Here is a 19,714-nt window from a genome sequence, read left to right on the forward strand (position 1 = left end):
TCCTGCTGCCAGATGATGAAGAACTGTTAAGGAATGTCTCAGCAGGGTAGTAATGAAAGCATTTCAATAATGGAGCATGTCAACACAGACCTTGAATCTGACTTATGGGAACATCTCTTGCTGCCAGCAGAATCCAGCCATGCCAGTGCACTGTTGATTGGATGATACTCAAGAGCTAATGACTTGAAGAAATGAAAAATCAGTCTGAATATAATGAAAGACCATTCATTCAGCTGAGCTTCCATTAATCCATCATTCAAAAATGTGAATAGCAGCCTCCCACTTCAACTATGACTAAATTGCACAGAAAAAGGTCAGTGCCTTAGGGAAAGCAACCAAAGGGAAAAAAAGAGGCCAGACAAGTTTTCAATTGGTAATAGTTCAGATTTATGAAGCATTATACATATTTACTTTGCAGAGATATGAGGACAAACATAACTCAAGGGTTATGAATATGAGGATAAGCATCTTTTAACTCAGGTTGTCAATCTGAATGGTTTTGATATCAGGAGCTAGATCACTTTATGAAAAAAATGAAACTTCCATTTAGGTCCAAGAATGGAACCTGCCTTAGGTCCAAGATAGGTTAAGTCTCTTTTTCTACTCAGAGAGTAGAAAGAGAGCTAGAAAGTTGCTCTTTTTCCAAACCACAGATTGTCTAGATATCAATGTCAACACGGTGTCTACACTTCAATGAAGCAATGCATTCAAGGAGAGCTCCTAGGGAGGGACATTTTGGATGACAGAAGGGCAATCTGTGCAATCTCCAGCTTCTACCTGGCCAGGAACACTTATAAGAGGTAATACACAACCATAGCCAGATATTAATATGCTGACAGGAAGAAATGCATTTCCTCCTACAGAAAAGTGAGGCCAGGAGATAAGCAAGTGGAATCCCTGGGTAAGAATGGAGATTGGTCATAATTTCTAGTGCCAAGTTTTCTATTTTCAAAACAAAGCAAGGGTTTGTCATCTGGAATATACTAATTGAAGAAGACATCCAGCAACCTCTTAATACTCACTCTCAACCTAGGCTAATGTAAATAAACAAAATTTTACACCTATCCAGAACAGACAAGGCAATTGCAAACACATAAGAGACTCTTCTTTATGTTAAAATACACCCCTTGCTCCCAATCTCTCTTTCTCTCTGTTCCTCTCTCTTCCCTGGGATTTCTTCAGTCAGGATCAAAGTGTACAACTCAACATGAACCCTCTTCCAATTCCAGGCTTCATAGTAACTTCCAGGTCTTCAGTTTCAAGCTTGCTTTCTCTCAAAAATATATTTTTCTCTTATTCAGATTACTTGAACACACTTGTGTGCTATTTAATTTGGCCAGATGGCAGATGTAAATGCTGCAATCTCTAAATGTAGCTTACTTGGTTTTCTCCAAAGCAACTGCCAAATGATGGCAAAGGAAAACACTTAATAATTCTGTCCATGTCGGTGCTGATATTTCCCATCATGTTTTTCAGTCATGAGAGCCAGGAAGGAGTCCTCCAAATTACCCTAGCCAGGTCCATAGAAGTACTGCCATTGTAGAATGAAATCCAAGTTGCAAGTAGTAGTCAAAGGACAAAACCGCTATTTCCTCCAGAGAAATTCTTACAATGAATTCCTGGAATAAGCATTGATCATCCACAGCACAATGAGCTGAACTTTCTGGACAGTAAAGAGGAGTTTATACAAGAGCTTCCCTGCATCAGAGTCCTCCTGTAAGTCCTCCAGTGTTTAACAAGGAATTGCTAATATACAAAGCTCTGCACAGCAGCTCACAGGTTTACAGTCTATCTTGGAAACCTAATGAATGCCTGTCATCAAATTCTACCTTCTGAAAAGTACAGAAACCAACGTGGCCTGAATGCAGCATCCGAAGTTCATATATCAAAGAAAGGAATGGTGTACTCTGACAAGTCTACTTCATCTCCTTTTTGTAACATATATTTTCATCACCTGAAGTAGAGCGAGAGAAGTCCCACAGAAGAATGGAAAGCCATCACATTTTGCACAAATTAAAAAACAGTCACTTTCAAAAAAACCCCACGCTTGGACAACCTAACTTGGATGGGGACAGGATTTCTGGGCAGGTTCTATGTGGGGTCCAGTGCAGACATCTTTTAGCACACATCAGGATGGTGATCTGACTACCACTGAAACCACTGAAACCACTGGCTGCAGGCATTTAAGTGAGAGTCCTATTGGCAAAGATCAGATGGTCAGGTGCTGCTTTCACTAGAGAAAGCTGAGATAGGAGACATCATGGATTCCCTGTTTGGGCTAAGGCTGGACAGAACAAAGTCAAGTGAGTCAAAAGTCAAAGCAACAGTCTGAGAACAAAATTAAGTCTACGAAACAATTTCTGGGCTAAGCAACTTCAGAGTGGTTAGAAGAGCATGGTGAGGGGAACATAATTATAAATGCTTGCCAAAGCTTTGTGGTGGTCCAAAATGTTCTAATAATGCTGCAGCATGGTCCAAGTATCACCCAGCCTTCTCAAGGGAAGTGTGGGGATCTGGGGCCACCCCTCTTAAAGAAGCATAGAGAATAGATTAATTTCTATGTTAATATTACTTTTAGTTGATTACTAAATGCGAGAACAAGCAGGTATACACCACACACACGAGCTATTGACAACCAAGTCACAGGACTGCATGTCACTGCAAATGTCACTGCAATTGTCACTGCATGCCACTCCGTGCTGAAAGGCAGCTTTTGCTAGAGACTATAAACGTATTTGTCAAGATGGTAAGCCCAGAACTGAACTGAAAAAAAATCCTGAAGTAACAGCCCGCCCAGAGCACATGCCTTCAGGCGTGAGGCAGCTAATGACAGTAGATGTGCATCCTGTTTCATCCGTGTACAAGGTAATGCATCCACAAACTCTCTACAGACACTGCAAAGGGGGAATATTCAAGCCTCAGTATTATGTACAGACATCTTTTACGGAAATGTAGGCAGTAGCCTAGCATTTAGACAAATGCAATTAATAGTTCTAAACTTCACTATTTTCTGATGCAGGCTTTCATTTGCAAATGTCCAAAAATGAAACCTATCATAGAGAAGTACTCCACCAGGTTTAAATAACCTAACATATCTCCAAAGCAGGCATTGTTCCCACTTTGCAGCATTAAGAAACTGATGCGAAAGACTAATGGCCAGGGTTATCTCAACACTTTGGAATGAAGGATAAGCTAGAAGACCTTGAGCTAGCTACTTCTGAGCAGGCAAGTGCATTCACCAGGGAGAGTGCTGTACTGAAGAGTATCGCTGCACTGCTATTAGTTTTGAAGTAAACTTTGTTGCATCTAATTCAAGCACCCCTTCAGTATTACATTGCACTGCACTGGAACAAAAAAAACCAAAAGGTATACAGAAACTTTGTGTTTGCCTCTTGTGTAATTCCAGCATAGACACAGAAACTAAACAGTAAGTACACAGGTTTCATCCTGCTAGCATCTTCCGAGATCAGCAACACATTTTGGTAACTTCTACTTACTTCATAACAGGGTCTGTATGGTTCAGACTGGTGGGTCACTGCTTAGGGGGTAATGAGACAGGGAATACAGGAATGAGTACCTGGGTATTGTACAAGATCTAATAGCGTATGTTTAGGAGAGGAACCAAAAACATTGAAAGGTAGTTTGGGGAAGAACACACATGGGAAAATAGGACAATAAAGGCATCAAGGGGACCAGTTCCATCTGCACAAATGGCTGATTAGTACTTGCTTGGCCAAGCCCTGTGCTTGATCGCCCCAGGCCTATTGGGACTACATGCTCAGTCTTGCTACTGGCTGGAGCTGGGGCATTGGGCTAAAAGGTTCAGTGGTCCCCAAAGCAAGATAAAGAAACAGTATTCAAAGTGGAAGAGCCAAGTACTTTCCAATAAACTTTGCTTTTACCCTCAGATTGCAGAAGCAGAAAAATGTGCAAAAGCTGAGAAAAGACAAAGACTGCTTAGGAAGAACACAATGGCACTGGGGGAAAATGCCCACGCAGCGTAGTTAGCATTTTTTTCTTCTGCTGCTCATACTCAAGACCTAAAGTGTCCTCCAGAAAGCTCAAGGAAACCCTGCTAGTAAGTCAAATTATAGGTTGTGTAAAGACACAGTTAATGAGTTCCATAGCCCAGGAGTTCAGCAAGTAATACAAAAAATCAAAAAACATCATGACTAAAACCAGCATTTGCAGTTATATTAGCCAGGATGAAGTGAGTAAAACTATGAAACACTGCCAATGGAGCAGAAGTTCAGAAGGTATTCATTCCTGTGGCTTAGTCAAATACCTCATAGCACTCATTTCACACTGTCTAGCAATACTTACTGAAGCATTTGACATTAACTAAACAGACAAGTTAATAAATTAGATAATTAGTCTCTTCTGCTGAATAGTATCTTAATATAACTCTCTGTGGATTTTTCCTACTCTGCTTAAGTAGTGCCATTCAACAGCTATAAAGTGAACGTCAAATCTCATTTGCATCAAATGTAGTAGGAATGTTGAAAGAAGAATGCAAATCAGTATATTTTTTAAGCTTACCGCACCTCTCATATCTATCACTGTAAGAAGTCTGATTCCACCTCACTGCAAGAGCTATTAAAATAGAAACCTCAGACAAGTATACCATAGCATTTTGAGGAAGGATATGACTTTCGCATTATCTGATAGGTGCATAGCACTGAATGAAAAATACATTATGAAAAAAAAATCATTCAGAAACATTTACATTGAAAGATTGTACAAGTAATGTAAATTACTAATAAAAAAACTAATAAAAAAACCTAATAATGTAAAATACATCAGAAAGTTCAAGAAAATTATCAAAAACTATCCTAACCACAAAACATAATAACTTCGGATATATCTACAGTTTTTGCAGGCAACTGAGCACTGGCAGATCACACTCACCTGAAAGAAACTGCAGGCATAGTTATTACTACTTAGCAGGTAAGTATCACATGACAGATGGCTTCAGGCCTCTTTCCAGGACACTTTATGATACTAAACCCTAAGAGTGGTAAAACCTCGAAATTTAGTACAATACAACCAAAATCTCTTCTCTGTGCAGCACTGAGTAGTGAAGAAAAAAAAAGGAGAGTAGAAACAGCATGTTTCAGAAGCAGCTGTGACTGAATGAGCATCTATTCTTCATTATATGTATAACTTGTTTATGTATATTTCTGTGTGCATAGCAATAATAAAAAGAATATCAGTAACAATGTTAAATTCCCTAAAGGTCACTAATAATATTAAATTCTTTCAAAAGAAACATTTGTTTCTCCTTAAAGGTAATTTTTACCTCTTCCTCAGAAACTTTTTAATTTAAATTAATATACAAATGCAGGAATATTGATCAAGGCACATGAAGCCACTATTCACTGTTTTTAACATTAGTTCAGGTTATATTACTTACATACAGATAATGTAACCTGACATCTGCACCTATTATTCTCTGTAGCAGACAAGGTATGGCATTACACAGCTCATTATACAGAGTTTCTGCTTTTCTATCTCTAAAGCCCACTACGATTTCTATGCTACTTTTCACTCACCCAGTACCTAAATTTTCCATTGCTGACTTGTCCTTCCCATACTCATGGACAATAGATTAGTTATAAATTCTCTGTTCCAAATTTCTGCCTGCTGGTCCCAGTCTTCCACAATGTGAAACTCAGATCTAGCTTTTATTGTGAATCAGTTTCTCCTAGAGCTTCCTCTATATTCTGTTTGGGCAAGGAACAAAGGAACAGGATGGCAACACCCATTTTCTCAGACCTTCCTGTTGGCTCCCCACCAGCTCAGAGAGCTCAAGTAATGTCCTATCAGTTTGGCTCTTGGCATCTGGTAAAAGTGACTCCCAACAGAAAGAGGCACCTAAGGGATTGAAAAAGCTGCAGTTCCCCCAGGTAGTTTAGCTCAGCACCAAGCACTGGATTTTCATAGAAACCAGTGAAAAAACCACACCTGCCCCTAACGGACTTGCTCTGGGGTGAAACACGATTTTCATTTGGGAAGGTTGAACTAACCACCGTGTTCTGTGCTGTGCAGTGAAGATCCCTGGCCTCCCTCTCCAGTCATACCTACTGTGTGACTATATTACACACGCTTTGCAATGAGAAAGTAACTGTAACATTGTCATATATAAATCACAGTCTTTTACAGACATTCAAACATTCTCATTGTTTGAATGTCTACAGACTGGGTAAGGCTTATCCTGCTACACCTGATTCAGAAGAGAAATCATACCCATACATGCTCTATGTTGTCCTAATTCATCTTGATTTGAGATTTGAGTAAGGGAATTTCCAAACAGGAAAGGTTAATTCTGTATCTGTGTAAATTCTTTACTCCAGTAAAGCACTAATGGAGCACCTTTGGTATTGAGTGTTTGTGGCCAGGTTTGGCAGGACAGAGGCTGCAGGGGTGGCCTTTTTGAGAAGAGGCCAAGTGTCCATAGACAAGCAGTGGCACCTCTGGGAAAACATATTTAAGAAAGGACAAAAAAATTCCAAGCACAGAGAGGAGGAGGGGGAAAAAAGAGTGAGAAACAGTATAGGGAACTCCTAGGTCAGAGGAGAGCAGATATTCCCTGCAGCCTGTGAATGACATACATGGAGAAGAAAGGTATGAGAAGAAAGGAAGGGCAAAGAGAAAGCACTAGGCCCTGATCATAGCCTCTGAACACCCCTTTTGCACCACTTGCTTCCTCTCTGAAGGGACTTGGACTGAGTGTAACTTGCAGTGATAACAAGGGAGGAGGAGAGGAGTCTGGGAGGAGGTCAAGCTGAGCCTGGGAAAATGGGAAGGAAAGTTGTTGTTTTAATGTTTGTCTCTTTTGTTTACCACTACCCACATTAGCAAATTTTTTAACTGGGGATAAATTAAATCTTCCCCCACTTGACTCTGTTTGCCTACCATGGTAACTGGCAAGCAGTCTCCCTGTCTTTATCTCAACCTATGAACTCTTTCATTCCTGTTCTTCTTTTCTCTCCCATCCTGCTGGGGAGAGGAATGAGCAAGCAGCTAGGTGGGAGTTTGGCTGCTAGCCTATACTAAGCCACCACACCTCTCAACTAAAAACCCCCACAATCAAGTCAAAAAGCATGCAGCCAAAACTGGCCTCAGTGTTTTGTTGTTTATATTGAAATGGGTAACTAAATCCTGTTCAGATACATGGAGAAATGCTCTGCAGAAAAAGATATACTCATTTATTTTCCAGAGGATATTGTCAAAACACAGTGATTCTCCCCTCCCCAAAGGGATTTGATTAGACAATCACTCATAGAGGCTCTCTGAGAAACTATAAAACATCTGAGAAGGCACAGAATGTATTAACCCCTGTCGCTGTACAGAAAAGAGCTTTGTACACGAGGGAGTTGGAGAGAAGCCAGGGTACAAGTACTCAAATATCAGTGCGTGCTGAAAGAAGCTGTGTCTGTGAGCTTTTTCTTAACAGACAGAAAGAGAAAAGGCTTCTTACATTATTAATATGAGTGTGCACAGCAGTGATAAATCACTAAGCTGAAAAATGACAGGTTCTCAAAAACATAGAAAGAAGATTCAAGACTTGAAAGTGGTCGTACAGAAGAGTTACAGAAAGTTTCTGGAAATCAAATATAAAGTGAACATTTGATGGATGAGTGCTAGACATTAAGCCTGAATTAATTTGGCACCATGACATTACTGGATATGCGCTGGAGGTTTGCTTCTGATAAGAGCACAATACTTACAGCAGGAAAGGAGTAAATCTTTTTAAACTACTTGAATGAGTAGGACAGAATAGATGGAAAATTTTAGTCTAGGTTGCTGAAGCTGCTGGAAAAATTTCTAGCAAGCCACACAAGCTGTTGACAGAGTTCCATAAAGACAGAGGAAAACCCTCATAACAATCTAATTTGAGGACAGAGGAAGAAAGTAGATTTGGGAGTTCAGGAGAAGGCATTTACACCTCCCAGCACAGCTCAGAGTATTAGACAGTTGGTAATTAAATAGTGGACAGTACTACATAATCAGTCCTCCAAACCACAGATGAAAATAAGAGTGAGATGCTCTGGAACTACCTAGAATCATGAGTACAGGTATTTACATGTTGCATTTCTTAGCAAAGAGCTGGCTTATAGGAGAAGAAGGGTTGTGGTGAAATCTTTGTCCCATTGAAATTGAAAGAGAAATTTCTGGGGTTTATTGTGTGACCCTGAAGAAGGTATATTAGCTAAGAATTTATAAACAACAAGTTTATACGATTATGTGCCTGTAGTGACTTTCAGGAAAATCAGCAGGATACATAACTTATCATAATGCACAAACTTGTAATATTGAAAGAGTTCACATGATTTTCATACTCACTGACAAGTACATTGCTGTGCTTTATTAGTTTTGTCCCAAAACAATGATTTTGGATTTTCTGGCCTACTAATGCCAATAAGCATCCTTACGTAACAAGTGGGGCAGATGTTCACAGAAGGCATTTCTTTACATCAAAACTTGACACTAATAACTGGTGAATTATGAAACTCTTTCACTTCAAGAGCAGAAGCCACAACCCCTGACAACAATAATCTGGACAATGGTTGTTTTCAATTTTTCTTACGGGCAAAGATTGCTCTTGCTCTCAGGTAAGATATTATTCTACCTAATTCAACCTGGCTGCCATCAAAAAGATTTAAAAAATTTTATAAAAACATGTTAATAACACCCTCAGTAAGTTCACAGACAACACCAAGCTGGGCATGAGTGTTGATCTGCTGGAGGGTAGGGGGGGCTCTGCAGAGGGATCTGGACAGGCTGGATCAATGGGCCAAGGCCAATGGTATGAGGTTCAACAAGGCCAAGTGTGTTGGGTCACAACAACCCCATGCAGTGCTGCAGGCTGGGGAACAGTGGCTGGAAAGCTGCCCTTGGACAAGGAGCTGGAGGTGCTCGTCAACTGTGACTAAACATGAGCCAGCGTGTGCCCAGATGGCCAACAAGGCCAACAGTATCCTGGCCTGCAGGCAAGCAGGACCAGGGCAGGGATTGTCCCCTTGTACTCAGCACTGCTGAGGCCACACCTCAAATCCTGTGTCCAGTTCTGGGCCCCTCACTACAAGAAAGTCATTGAGGGGCTGGAGCGAGTCCAGAGAAGGGGAGTAGAGCTGGTGAAGGGACTGGAGCACAGGTCTGATGAGGAGCAGCTGAGGGAGCTGGGGGTGTTTAGCCTGGAGAAAAGGAGGCTCAGGGGAGACCTTATCACTCTCTACAACCCCCTGAAAGGAGGCTGTAGCCAGGCTGGGGTCAGTCTCTTCTCCCAGGTAACAAGGGACAGGACAAGAGCAAATTGCCTCAAGTTGCACCAGGGAAGATTCAGATTGGATATTATGAAAAATTTCATCACAGCAAGAGAGGGTAAGAATGAGAACAGGCTGCCCAGGGAATTGGTGCAGTCACCATCCGCGGAAGTGTTCAACAGCTGAACAGATGTGGCACTTCATGAGATGATTTTGTGGACATGGTGGTATAAGGTCAAAGATTGGACTTTATGATCTTGCAGGTCTTTTCCAACCCTAATGATTCTATGATTCTAGTAATTTCTTTTATACTGTTAGCTCCCAAGGTCTAACCAACTTGACCACAGCCACAAGAATGTATCAGGGTTGCTATTAAACCCATCAAATTTAGCCATACACTAAATGGTTATGAAACCAATTAACTGCTGGCCTGGATTCATTTGGTCGTACTCAAATAATTTCCTGTCAAACATCTGCAGAGGATCAAGTTATTATTCATGGTTTCGCCATAAAATTTTGCACTTATTTCTTTAATCCATTTATTTCAGACTGTTCCTTATTTCTTTGATCTGATTTCAATTTGAGGTGGAACGGTCTTTATACATTAAACTAGGAAACTTTTGGTACCATTACTGCCTGTGTATCAGTTCTGAATTCACTTCTACCCCTATACATTTCTACAACTACACATTTTTTGCTGATGCTGTTATTTTTGCCCAATGTTTTCACTTGGAATCTCACCCTACTCCCACTGAAGTCATTCATTTGGAACCTCCATCACTTTGAATAATCATCATATTGCGCAAAGCAAAGAAATATGCGATAGTTAGACTGGAGGAAAAAGGTCTGTTACTTTACAATAACATATAGCTGAGTTGGAAACACGGCTAAACAAATTCAAGAATTTATAAAAACTAGCATAATATTTTCTTTTTTATGCTCAGGCTTGCTGATCAAGAAGTTTGTAAGTTTTGCCTTTGTTTCAAATGCATACCCCAGTTTTCAAGTAAAACCTGCCACAGTAAGTGTAAGGCAGTATCTTTTCACAAGTTCTGGATGGAGATGTATTTTGTTCTAATACAAACTGCCCTGATACAACTGACAAAGTTCAAGTGAGTAAAACTGGTGCAGGGAGGAGGAAGGTGACTAAGCTAAAGACTTCAAGAGTAAACATGAATCCTAAAAAGAGAGAGACTGCAGATCCAAGCTCCTCTCACCAATTGTATTTTTGCCCTTACTCCATGACAAAAGGATAAATTCTCTCCTGTAGTCTGGCAGACACTTTCCTCTGTCTGCATTTAATCAACTTTTTCCAAGTACAGGCCCAGTTTTCCCTCCTTCAACTTTTATCACTTGTCCTTCATTAAGAAAGCAATCACATTTTCCTTCTCTAGTTCTGTCATTTCTTCCAACTCAGCCTTTCTCTAGACACGATGCAGGAAAGATCACCTATCCACTACCCTGTCATGTGCTAGCAGGTACAACTTGTCTCTTTAGTGTTGCAAACACTAACATTCTTCCAATGAACCCACTGGAATTCCAGGGTGCTTTTGTTTGAGAAATGCTGTATGGAAACAAACTTGCACAGTGTTAATAAATACAACATGACACAACCATGTGTGGTAAGAATAAAAATCCACCGAAGAAAAATTCGCATGGGCTTCAAGAAGCTTTGGGTGAGGTCTTTGATACTTGCATCGCTGGAGACAGATTTAAATGGAAGGGGAAAATGGGATCCTTGAAACTGTCCAGCTTATTCACAGAGAGACTATTTAAGGTCATTCCAAGCTCTTCTTGTCTGTGCTTGTTCTGTATACCATAAATAACCACTGAAGGGAATAATCACTGTTGGGGTTACTTCATAAAGAAGATGCTATTCAAATTTTAGAATAACAGGAAATAGAGCTGTATATTAAGCTTGAAACAGATTTTCATCCATACTAGACAAACTTCTCATGGCAAGCAGTATCACATTTCACCAGAAGATTGGCTCCTTGCAATGGGACTGAATTAACTCCTTTTTTTCCCCCCTACCTCTAAGTGTTTCAAATGTTTTCATATATACAGCCTAACTAGGATAGACTTATCAAGTTATTATACAATATTATACAATGGCTAATTATACAATAGTATCAATTTGACTTTAGGTGGGAATTAATTCTGCCAGTCTGTCTCACAGCCAATATAATATGAAGTTATTATGTACACACACACCCCCACACAATTCTTTCACTAGCTAACTCAAAGTACACCCAGTGGGGAAGTACAAGCAGTTTTTAATAATTTTAATATTATTTAAAATGACTTTTTAATAATTTTCATCTATTCATGGTGGTATTTAGAATTTATAAAAAAGCAAAGCAAAGCATAGAACTAAAAACAATACCTCTGTAGCAACTCTCCAATATTACTGAAAATACTGGTTTTCCCTTCTATTTAATTTAACACTGGGAACCAGATTTAAAGTACTGACTTAAAGAAAATCTCTAAAACAACCAAGTTAAATAAATAAGCTGATTATTTTCAGAATATCACATAAGTCACATGCGTTATGATCTGACCTTCTGGAGCTGGTTTACTCGCATTTGTTTTTTCTGGATCCTTCACCTTGGATTTACTTGTGTCTTTTCTTCTCTCTATATCTTTAACTGTAAAGTAAGGGGGGAAAAATCAATTAATCTAGAAACAATGCAGTTAGTAGCACATAATTTCCTTCTTCCTGATAAAGTAGTTGCACACAGCATCTGAAGATACGCTTAGGTAATGAGTGACTGTTTCTGGGTTTTCCCTCCCTCCCTTTGACTTTACTATTTTTATGGACCTTTCCCCATTCTATCATCATTAAAGTTCTCAAAACTCTCTTCACACAGGAGAGTCCAAATAGTGACATCAGCACCTAAGCCCATGCAGACAAGATCCCACACTGGAAATACAGTCCAGAAAATTGGCAAATCTAGCTGGAGAAAGTCCAGCACTGAAAAGTCCCACTCCAAGTCAGTCAACACAAAAGCACATCAGCCAGCTGTTACTATCCTCTTTACAGAATCAGCTTAGATCCCATGCCCTGTATTCAGGGCACCAAATACTGCCATGAGTTCAAGGCTGCTCCAGAGCTGAGACAGTTTCCTGTTCCACAAGTGGGTGGGATATCTCCCTTACTATGTCCCAGATCTCTCACAACAGCCAAGCAGAACCCAATTTGGTTAGCAATTCCTATATTACATTAGTAGCCAGTATTGCTCTACTAACAGTCTGAAAGGTTCTGACAAAATCATTGCTAAAGTCACATATTGGGAAGAAAAACCCCTTCCAGAATTTCCTTAGAATGGTAATTGGTATCCATACTCCAGCTGTCTGCAACAGCCAGGAAAAGCTTAAAACAATGAAACGGAGAATATCTTCCACAGAAAATAAAATTCTACCATAATTACACTTTTTATTTTATGTAAAATTGGATTATGACTGACATTCATCCAAGCAGGAACTGAGCCTCAGCCAGGACCAAAGTCTCTCTGTGCTACATCATTCAAAAAAACACTGTGAGGGCATGAAAGGAGGTTATCTGTCTCTTGACTATGCAAGAGAGACAGTACAAACATTCTGTTGTGCATTAGTGGAACCAAAGTCAAATGGATTTCACCAATTTACCCAACAGTATGTGGAATATCTGAATCAACCAGGAGTGCTCCAAGTTCCAATCCAAAATCAATCACAAGACTAAGTTCTAAGGAAGACAGTGAACCACTGCCAAACACCTGAATGTGATCTTCTCAGTATGACAACCTTTTGCAGAACCTACAGTGCTCACACTCCAGGTACAGAGGTGAGAATTAAAACCCTGAAGTTTTGACTCCTCTTCTTATTAATACAGCATGTGTGACTGTGTATCACTTCTGCCTTTAGCAAACAATTGTGAAACTGATTCAGGAGCAAATTCAAGTCCACAAGCTTGCTGGGGATTCAGTTTTTACCAAGGCAGATCTTGATTATTAGCTGGGTTATAGATAATGCCACAATGACACCAGGTCTTAATTGGAAGTCTGGGTTTAATCCTTAAGTGAACAAGACTCTGACTAAGTCAAACGAGAGGTAAAATACCAGAATAATATCAGCCAAAAAGGATGCTGTTGCTTATCCTTCTAGGAGCATTCCTTTGAGAAAAGGCCAAGAGCAAGGTCAAGAGCTGGCCTCCTCTAATGCTAGTGCTATTGAGAGGCTAGTCTCCAGAAAAATGGTACAAAAGTCTGAAAATGTTCAAAGGAGACAAGTTGGTCACATCCTGACAGATTTCTGGATTTGGGAACTATCAAAATTCTAACCACAAAGAAAGAAAAACCAAGACACCAGTTTTACTCAAATATTTACACAGACAAAGATTTTATCTAACACGTGTTTTTACATCTGCATTTTCAAAGGAAAAGAATCCCCATTGATCTTAGTTCATTAAACACTAGTACTAGAATAAGAATGTATAGCTGGCTATATAAAGAGAAATACTCTTTTGACAATAAAATTTTATTGTAAGCTTGAGAATTCTTAGTACATCAGTTACAACTCAACAGCATTAAAACCATACTTCCAATGCACTAAACCAGATGATATTCTCAAAACTCTTTATATATTTGACCTTTTTTCATCTCAAGAATTAGTGGCCACATGTCAGAGAACAGGAAAAAAAACTTAGGAGAGCAAAAAAAGGATTTGTATATATACTATATCTGGTTTTACTCATGCAAGGCATCATGTTTTTGATGAATGAAACTCCAGCCTTAAGTACATGTTTTCACGTGCAGCAAAGAGAATATACTAAATAGAACACAATCCCCATATTTTTAAATCAAGTTGCCAGCTCTACTTTTCCTAAAGGCCATTTAAAATACAGCTACACCTACTATTATAGAATTTACTGTAGCCTTCTGTGGGCTTCTCTTTAGTGCTAAAGTAATCTGTGGTTTTGTGGGTTTCCTACCCAGGACAGAACTTAAGGCAGTAAATACACAGTTGTGGTGATGAAAAGCTAAAAGGACTTTGATACACACCACATCAAGTATTCAGAATATTTTGTTTTGTGCTGGTTTTAAGAGAAAGGTGATTTAGCAATGACAGTGAGAAAAGTTCAGTGTCAGGGAATTCAGTTTGCTTTCAGCTGTACTCCTACACTGCCACATTATTGTATTTATCAACCAAATCTCCACTAATCATATTTAACATGTTTAGCATTAAGATCAAGATAAATCAGATAAGACATATATATATATATATCACTATGATATAGATGTTAAGACCATATCTTGATCATATAAAAAATTAAATTTGTAAATATATTTGACCGCTGAAGACCAATAAGAAATCAACCTTTCTAGCAACTAGTTGCCAGTTGGCACAGCTGTAATATTGTTCTAATAAAAAGGAAATATTTCAAGTATCAGAATATAGAAATTTCTTTCCACTCTCTGAAGATTCTTTCCATGAAATAACCAGCTAATTTCCTAATGAAATGAGGAAGAAAGGGATGCCAATCCAATGGAAACAAAGACAGCCCAATGCAAGAATGTACTATGCAATCAATTCAAGCCTCCACCTGTACTTATACCAGTTAAAATACATGGCTTTGATTTTCCTTCCACCACAGAAAAAACTGTTTTTCCATCATCCCCCTTTGTGTAAGACATGTTATTGTTTCAAAAGTTACATTAAATATCTGATAAAATGTGTGTGTCAGCCATAAAGAGACACGTACTTCTGAACTGGCCTTGTGCTGGCTTACTCTCCTTGTCTTCACTGAATGCAATGATCTGAAGGGCATAATTTTGATCTGGAATGAGACCTTGAATAATTGCTTTGGTTGCAGTATTTTGAAGAATTAATTGATTCGTTTTTCCACCTACAGGAGAAAAGACAAAAAAAAAATCCAACAAATACATAACTTTGTTTGCTTTTCTTATAGCACAGTAAACGTAAATAAATTAAACATAAAATTAAAGTAAACTACTTAAAAATACCATAACCTCTACCATGACCTAAGTATTCCCACTTTTTCCACTTTTGGAAATACCCATACAGCCAGACCAGAGACCATCCCAGAAAAGCAACAAGCTGGGCAGACTAACCAGTTTTCTTAAACAGAAACACTCTTAAGATCAGAATTTGTATCTGGGCCTCATGAAACAGCCATGGTGTCCAGCAAAATCATTAAGTAAGAAAAAAAGACATATTTTACAAAAATCTGTCAAGTTTGGTAACATCAAACCAACAGGCTTTTGCTCTCTGATTGGCTGCCAGTTTCGATCCTGCCATACCCACATCACCTCTGAACACTCTCTTTGCCAACTTTCTTTGGGCAAGGAAATTCTCATGTATAAATACAAATATTGAACATTTCTATGACTATTTATATATAAAGACTGCATACAAATATGTACAAAGACGTATTTTAGCTGTATGTTAAAACTGTTTCTGTAGTTAAATTTAATTTTAAATGTATAGAAGTAGGACCTCTATAGCTCTACACAGCCACTTTGTGGTCTACTTTTTCAAGTTTTCATTCAAAAAATTTTTAAAGATTGCTTTTTTTTTTTTAGTTCTTTTTGATCTTTTCTGGAGAGCTCACTAAGGGATAAGGGACAGGGAGATCCACCTTAACAGCTTGACTGAATTAGGATTCCAATGCTTTCCCTTGAACACTTCCTAGACTTCCTTACACCCTACTGGAAAAAAGGTAAAGACAGATGATCAGTGACAATTCCCAAAGACTACACATGAAGCATAACCAGCATTGACCCACTTCTGCCACCTTAAGCATTCGATTCCCATTTTCTGTGCCTGACAACCCTCTAGTGAAATCAATCTCTCTTCTGTTGACCAGCCAATACTTCATTATCCAAAGCATGCTCACAGTTTCTTCATCTTGGAGGATGACACTACACTCTGAAAATCTTCTAAGCCTTAGAAACACAGTTCTTTCACCTTAAAAGAGAATACACAGATTTTACCTGAACTTGGAGTGACAAGAAGTTTATATCCAGTGAATTGCCCCTTGGGGGCTTTCCAAGAGATCTGTACACTGTCAGGACTCACTACATTATATCTTAGTCTTGTTGGTGGGGACACTGCAAGTTTGGAAAGAAAACAACATTTCAAATTCAAATAAAAGTAACCCATTTTAAACAAACAAAAATAAACACATATAGGAAGACAACACAAAATTTTAATGGTAAAGGATGCGAGTTATTTAAAATGTCACATACATGAGTTTATTAGTTTGTAAAAGGACATCCCCAGGTGCACTACTTCCCTCAGACAGACCTTTTATTTATCTCTTTACAAAACAAACTAAACAACCTAACAGCAGAGGACAGAAAGACAAACAATGTTAGATGTTAAGACACTAGTTTAGCAGGCAAAGCTGGTAATAAAAATGCTCTTTGTTAATATATGGGAATTTAAATTGCTCTCTTGCTTACACTGAAAATATGCATGATCTACACTCCTCTATCTCTCATCACTGTGGGCATTTCCCCATATTTAATGTCACCCAGGGCCAAATTTTCAAATCCTTGTGAGGAGAGAATAACCAAGAGAAAAGACAGGCATGCACAAAGCAAAGGGAACATCAGCTGCCCAATTTGCAAATTTTGGCTTAGGCAGCACAAAGCCTGGCAGCTGCAAACACTGCTTCAGTCTCATCAAGACCAGCAGGCATGCACGGGCAAGTCAAGACTTAGACAGGGGAAATCTGGATGGTAAGTAAAATTTGGCTTCGATTTATATTGTGCCATCACCTAGGTTTCTGGGTTTTAACTGAAGCAGCAGGTGAAATAAATAAAAGCATGAAATGACTGAGAAAGAGATGATAATCAGGGAAGCAACTCACACAAAAACAAATGGAAAAACTGCCCCATGTTGTTACCATAATATTAGCAACTTTGTATCTCTGCACATAAACTAGTTTTTCACAGTTTTGCATCCGACTGCTCAGTCAAACTCCACTGATGCTGGACCATACTCTATAAAACCTGCTCTGCTTCAGGGAGGCACATCCCTTCTTCACTGAAGAACTGCAGCAGAGCAGCTGGCAGTGCAGTCTGGGCTATCCAAGGCTGTTGACAAGGGGAAATCTTCATATATTTGAATATAATTTGGCTCACAGAGAAAAAAGTGATCTACAGGGAAAGGCAGCTGGGGAAGCTACCCAGAGGTTGAATAACAGAAGGGCTAGAAAACTTTAAACACCTCCAGCCTTACTCCTCCTCTTCCCATTGCCTCCACAGCCCCCTGAACAGTCTCCTTCATTTTCCAAACCCTTGGTGCCTCTGCCACTACATCCTTAAGGTTTCTTTTAGTAAGTCTAAGAAATCAGGGAAATTATTGGAAGCAGGTAAGTGGCAATTTCTTTTCCCCAGGGCTAAGATTGCTCTTAATTGACTATGCTCACACCCACAGTTTGTTGGTCCTTTAGGTATAATAAACCAACAGTCTCATGATATTTCTGAGATTTAAGGATTACAGCTCATGGAGCATCTGAGTCAATAGGCAGAATGTGCTGGCCAACAATCTCTGGCCTCTCCATTTGACCTGCTACAGCCAATGCAGCTCTGGCACCAGCAGCAGCCAAAGACCTGTACTGAACCGATTACTTTTTCCTACATGCTACTTTTTCCAGCAGCTTGGGGGAAGAAAGAAGGAACGAGGCAGGCTGTAGTTTTTTTGAGATTTGGGGGTGCATGTTTTTTCATGTCATCTACTATTAAATACATTTTGGATCTTAGAAGTAATAATCTGGAGGTTTAATACAAGAGATGTATTCCCTTCCATCCAGCCTCTCATTCGGCAAGCGCCAAGTTTTGTCAGACCAAGAACAGGCTCTGCAGTTCTCTTCCTTGAGGGACTTAACACCAGAACATAGAAGAGAGAGTACATATCAAGAACAGCTTGGCAACACCTCTGCATTCTCAAAGACTTCAGAGAACAAGCTCAAGAGGACAGGCAAGGGGACAGAAGGAGCAGGCAGCACATGAACTCCACACATTCAAAGCTGTTCTGATTTGCAGCACTGGGCTTACACCCAACCCGTGCATTTCCTCAGTTGCTGGGCACAATCTTGTCAGACCTGATCTTCAGTCTGCCTGTCACCTCCATGGAGTTTAGAAAGAAAGAGGCTGTCAGCAAGAGCATATGCAGGAATCACTGCAAATACAACACTGGTTCTTTGAAAATTTGGCCCTCCTACTGCAAAATGTTTTGCTAGGCAGGTTTCTGCAAGAACATTCAGCATGCTATAATTGTAAAAACATGATAGAGACTATGGCAAAAAGTTTTTAAAGCCAAGCAGACTGTAATTATGGATTAAAGCTTTTAATTCATTCTCAAGATTCATTGTGTCTTTTGAGCTATACATAAATCACAATAAATTGGGGCTGAATGAACAAGAGTGACAAATCATACCTAGAAGTTTGCAAAAATACAATTTATTTTATTATTTTACCTCAGGAATAGAAAATAAACTTTTAAATAATGACTGTATGCAAGTGCGAAAATGCTGCAGATTTTACTGGGATTAAGTGGTAAATTTGTATGGGGATTAAGAAGCAGAGCAGAGAGCAACAAAGAAACACCAAGGACTGACAAAAAACCACCCCAATCATGTCTTAGAATTTCAGAGTTCATTTTCTCTGCCATCTTCTTCCTTCCCCATCATTTCTTTCCATCCTACTTTCAACTTGACAGTTTATGAAAGCACCTTCTAACAAAGAAGCATAGTTCTGGCCTAATTGCTATTAGCCATCACCAAAACAGGTAAATATTTGATCCCTTAAACAATCACAGATCTTACAAGCAAAGAAGGACACAATCACCAGAAGTTTTTTTGTATACTACAGAGTTACAATGTGAAAGACTAGAAAAGTTGTGCCAGAATAGTCTTTACATAACTGGTTCATTTTCACTGGGTACTTTTTGTATCAAAGGCAGCAGTGCAGCGGAAAGGACGTTCCCACACAGCAATAAACCATAAGAAAGAAAATAATTATTCACTAGACAGATAATTGACTGTGTCTTAGTTGTGCAAAGACTAATGTTCTGGCATAGAAAAGTACATATAGCTAAGGAAGTTAAAAATCTAACACTCAAACAGACAACAAAATATTGATGGGAATTACTATGCATTCACCAACCTGAAGAGGATATCTTTATTTCTTTGGACCTTTATTGTCTGTGGAAAAAAATCTCACTTCTTGCAGAAAGGGAAAAAAATTAATCCAAGCTGAGTCAGTTAACTGATAAAAATCAGTAGCTAGATCTCATTAAGTGGTTTTACAGGAATGCAAAGAGAATGGCTGTCAGCAACATTAGAGCAGTCACCCAAAAGAAAACTGACAAGTTCAAGGCTTTGGTTTGTGCCACCAGGTAAATAAGCACTCCAAACACATAACTCCTATGAACAACTAGGG

General features: G+C 39.2%; 1 protein-coding gene across 1 annotated transcript in view; it reads right to left on the minus strand.

Moving 5' to 3' along the window:
- The window catches only part of COL14A1 (collagen type XIV alpha 1 chain), a 119,855-nt gene that overhangs the window by 89,299 nt on the left and 10,842 nt on the right, over positions 1-19,714 (minus strand). Inside the window, exons 4-6 of the mRNA XM_017746050.1 lie at positions 16,259-16,375; positions 15,007-15,150; positions 11,828-11,914 (exon numbers count right to left, since the gene is read on the minus strand). Of these exons, the coding sequence (XP_017601539.1) occupies positions 11,828-11,914; positions 15,007-15,150; positions 16,259-16,375 (348 nt within the window). The remainder of the gene's footprint in view (positions 1-11,827; positions 11,915-15,006; positions 15,151-16,258; positions 16,376-19,714) is intronic.

The sequence above is a fragment of the Corvus brachyrhynchos genome, unplaced genomic scaffold, assembly GCF_000691975.1.
Source record: "Corvus brachyrhynchos isolate BGI_N302 unplaced genomic scaffold, ASM69197v1 scaffold28, whole genome shotgun sequence".
NCBI lineage: Eukaryota > Metazoa > Chordata > Aves > Passeriformes > Corvidae > Corvus > Corvus brachyrhynchos.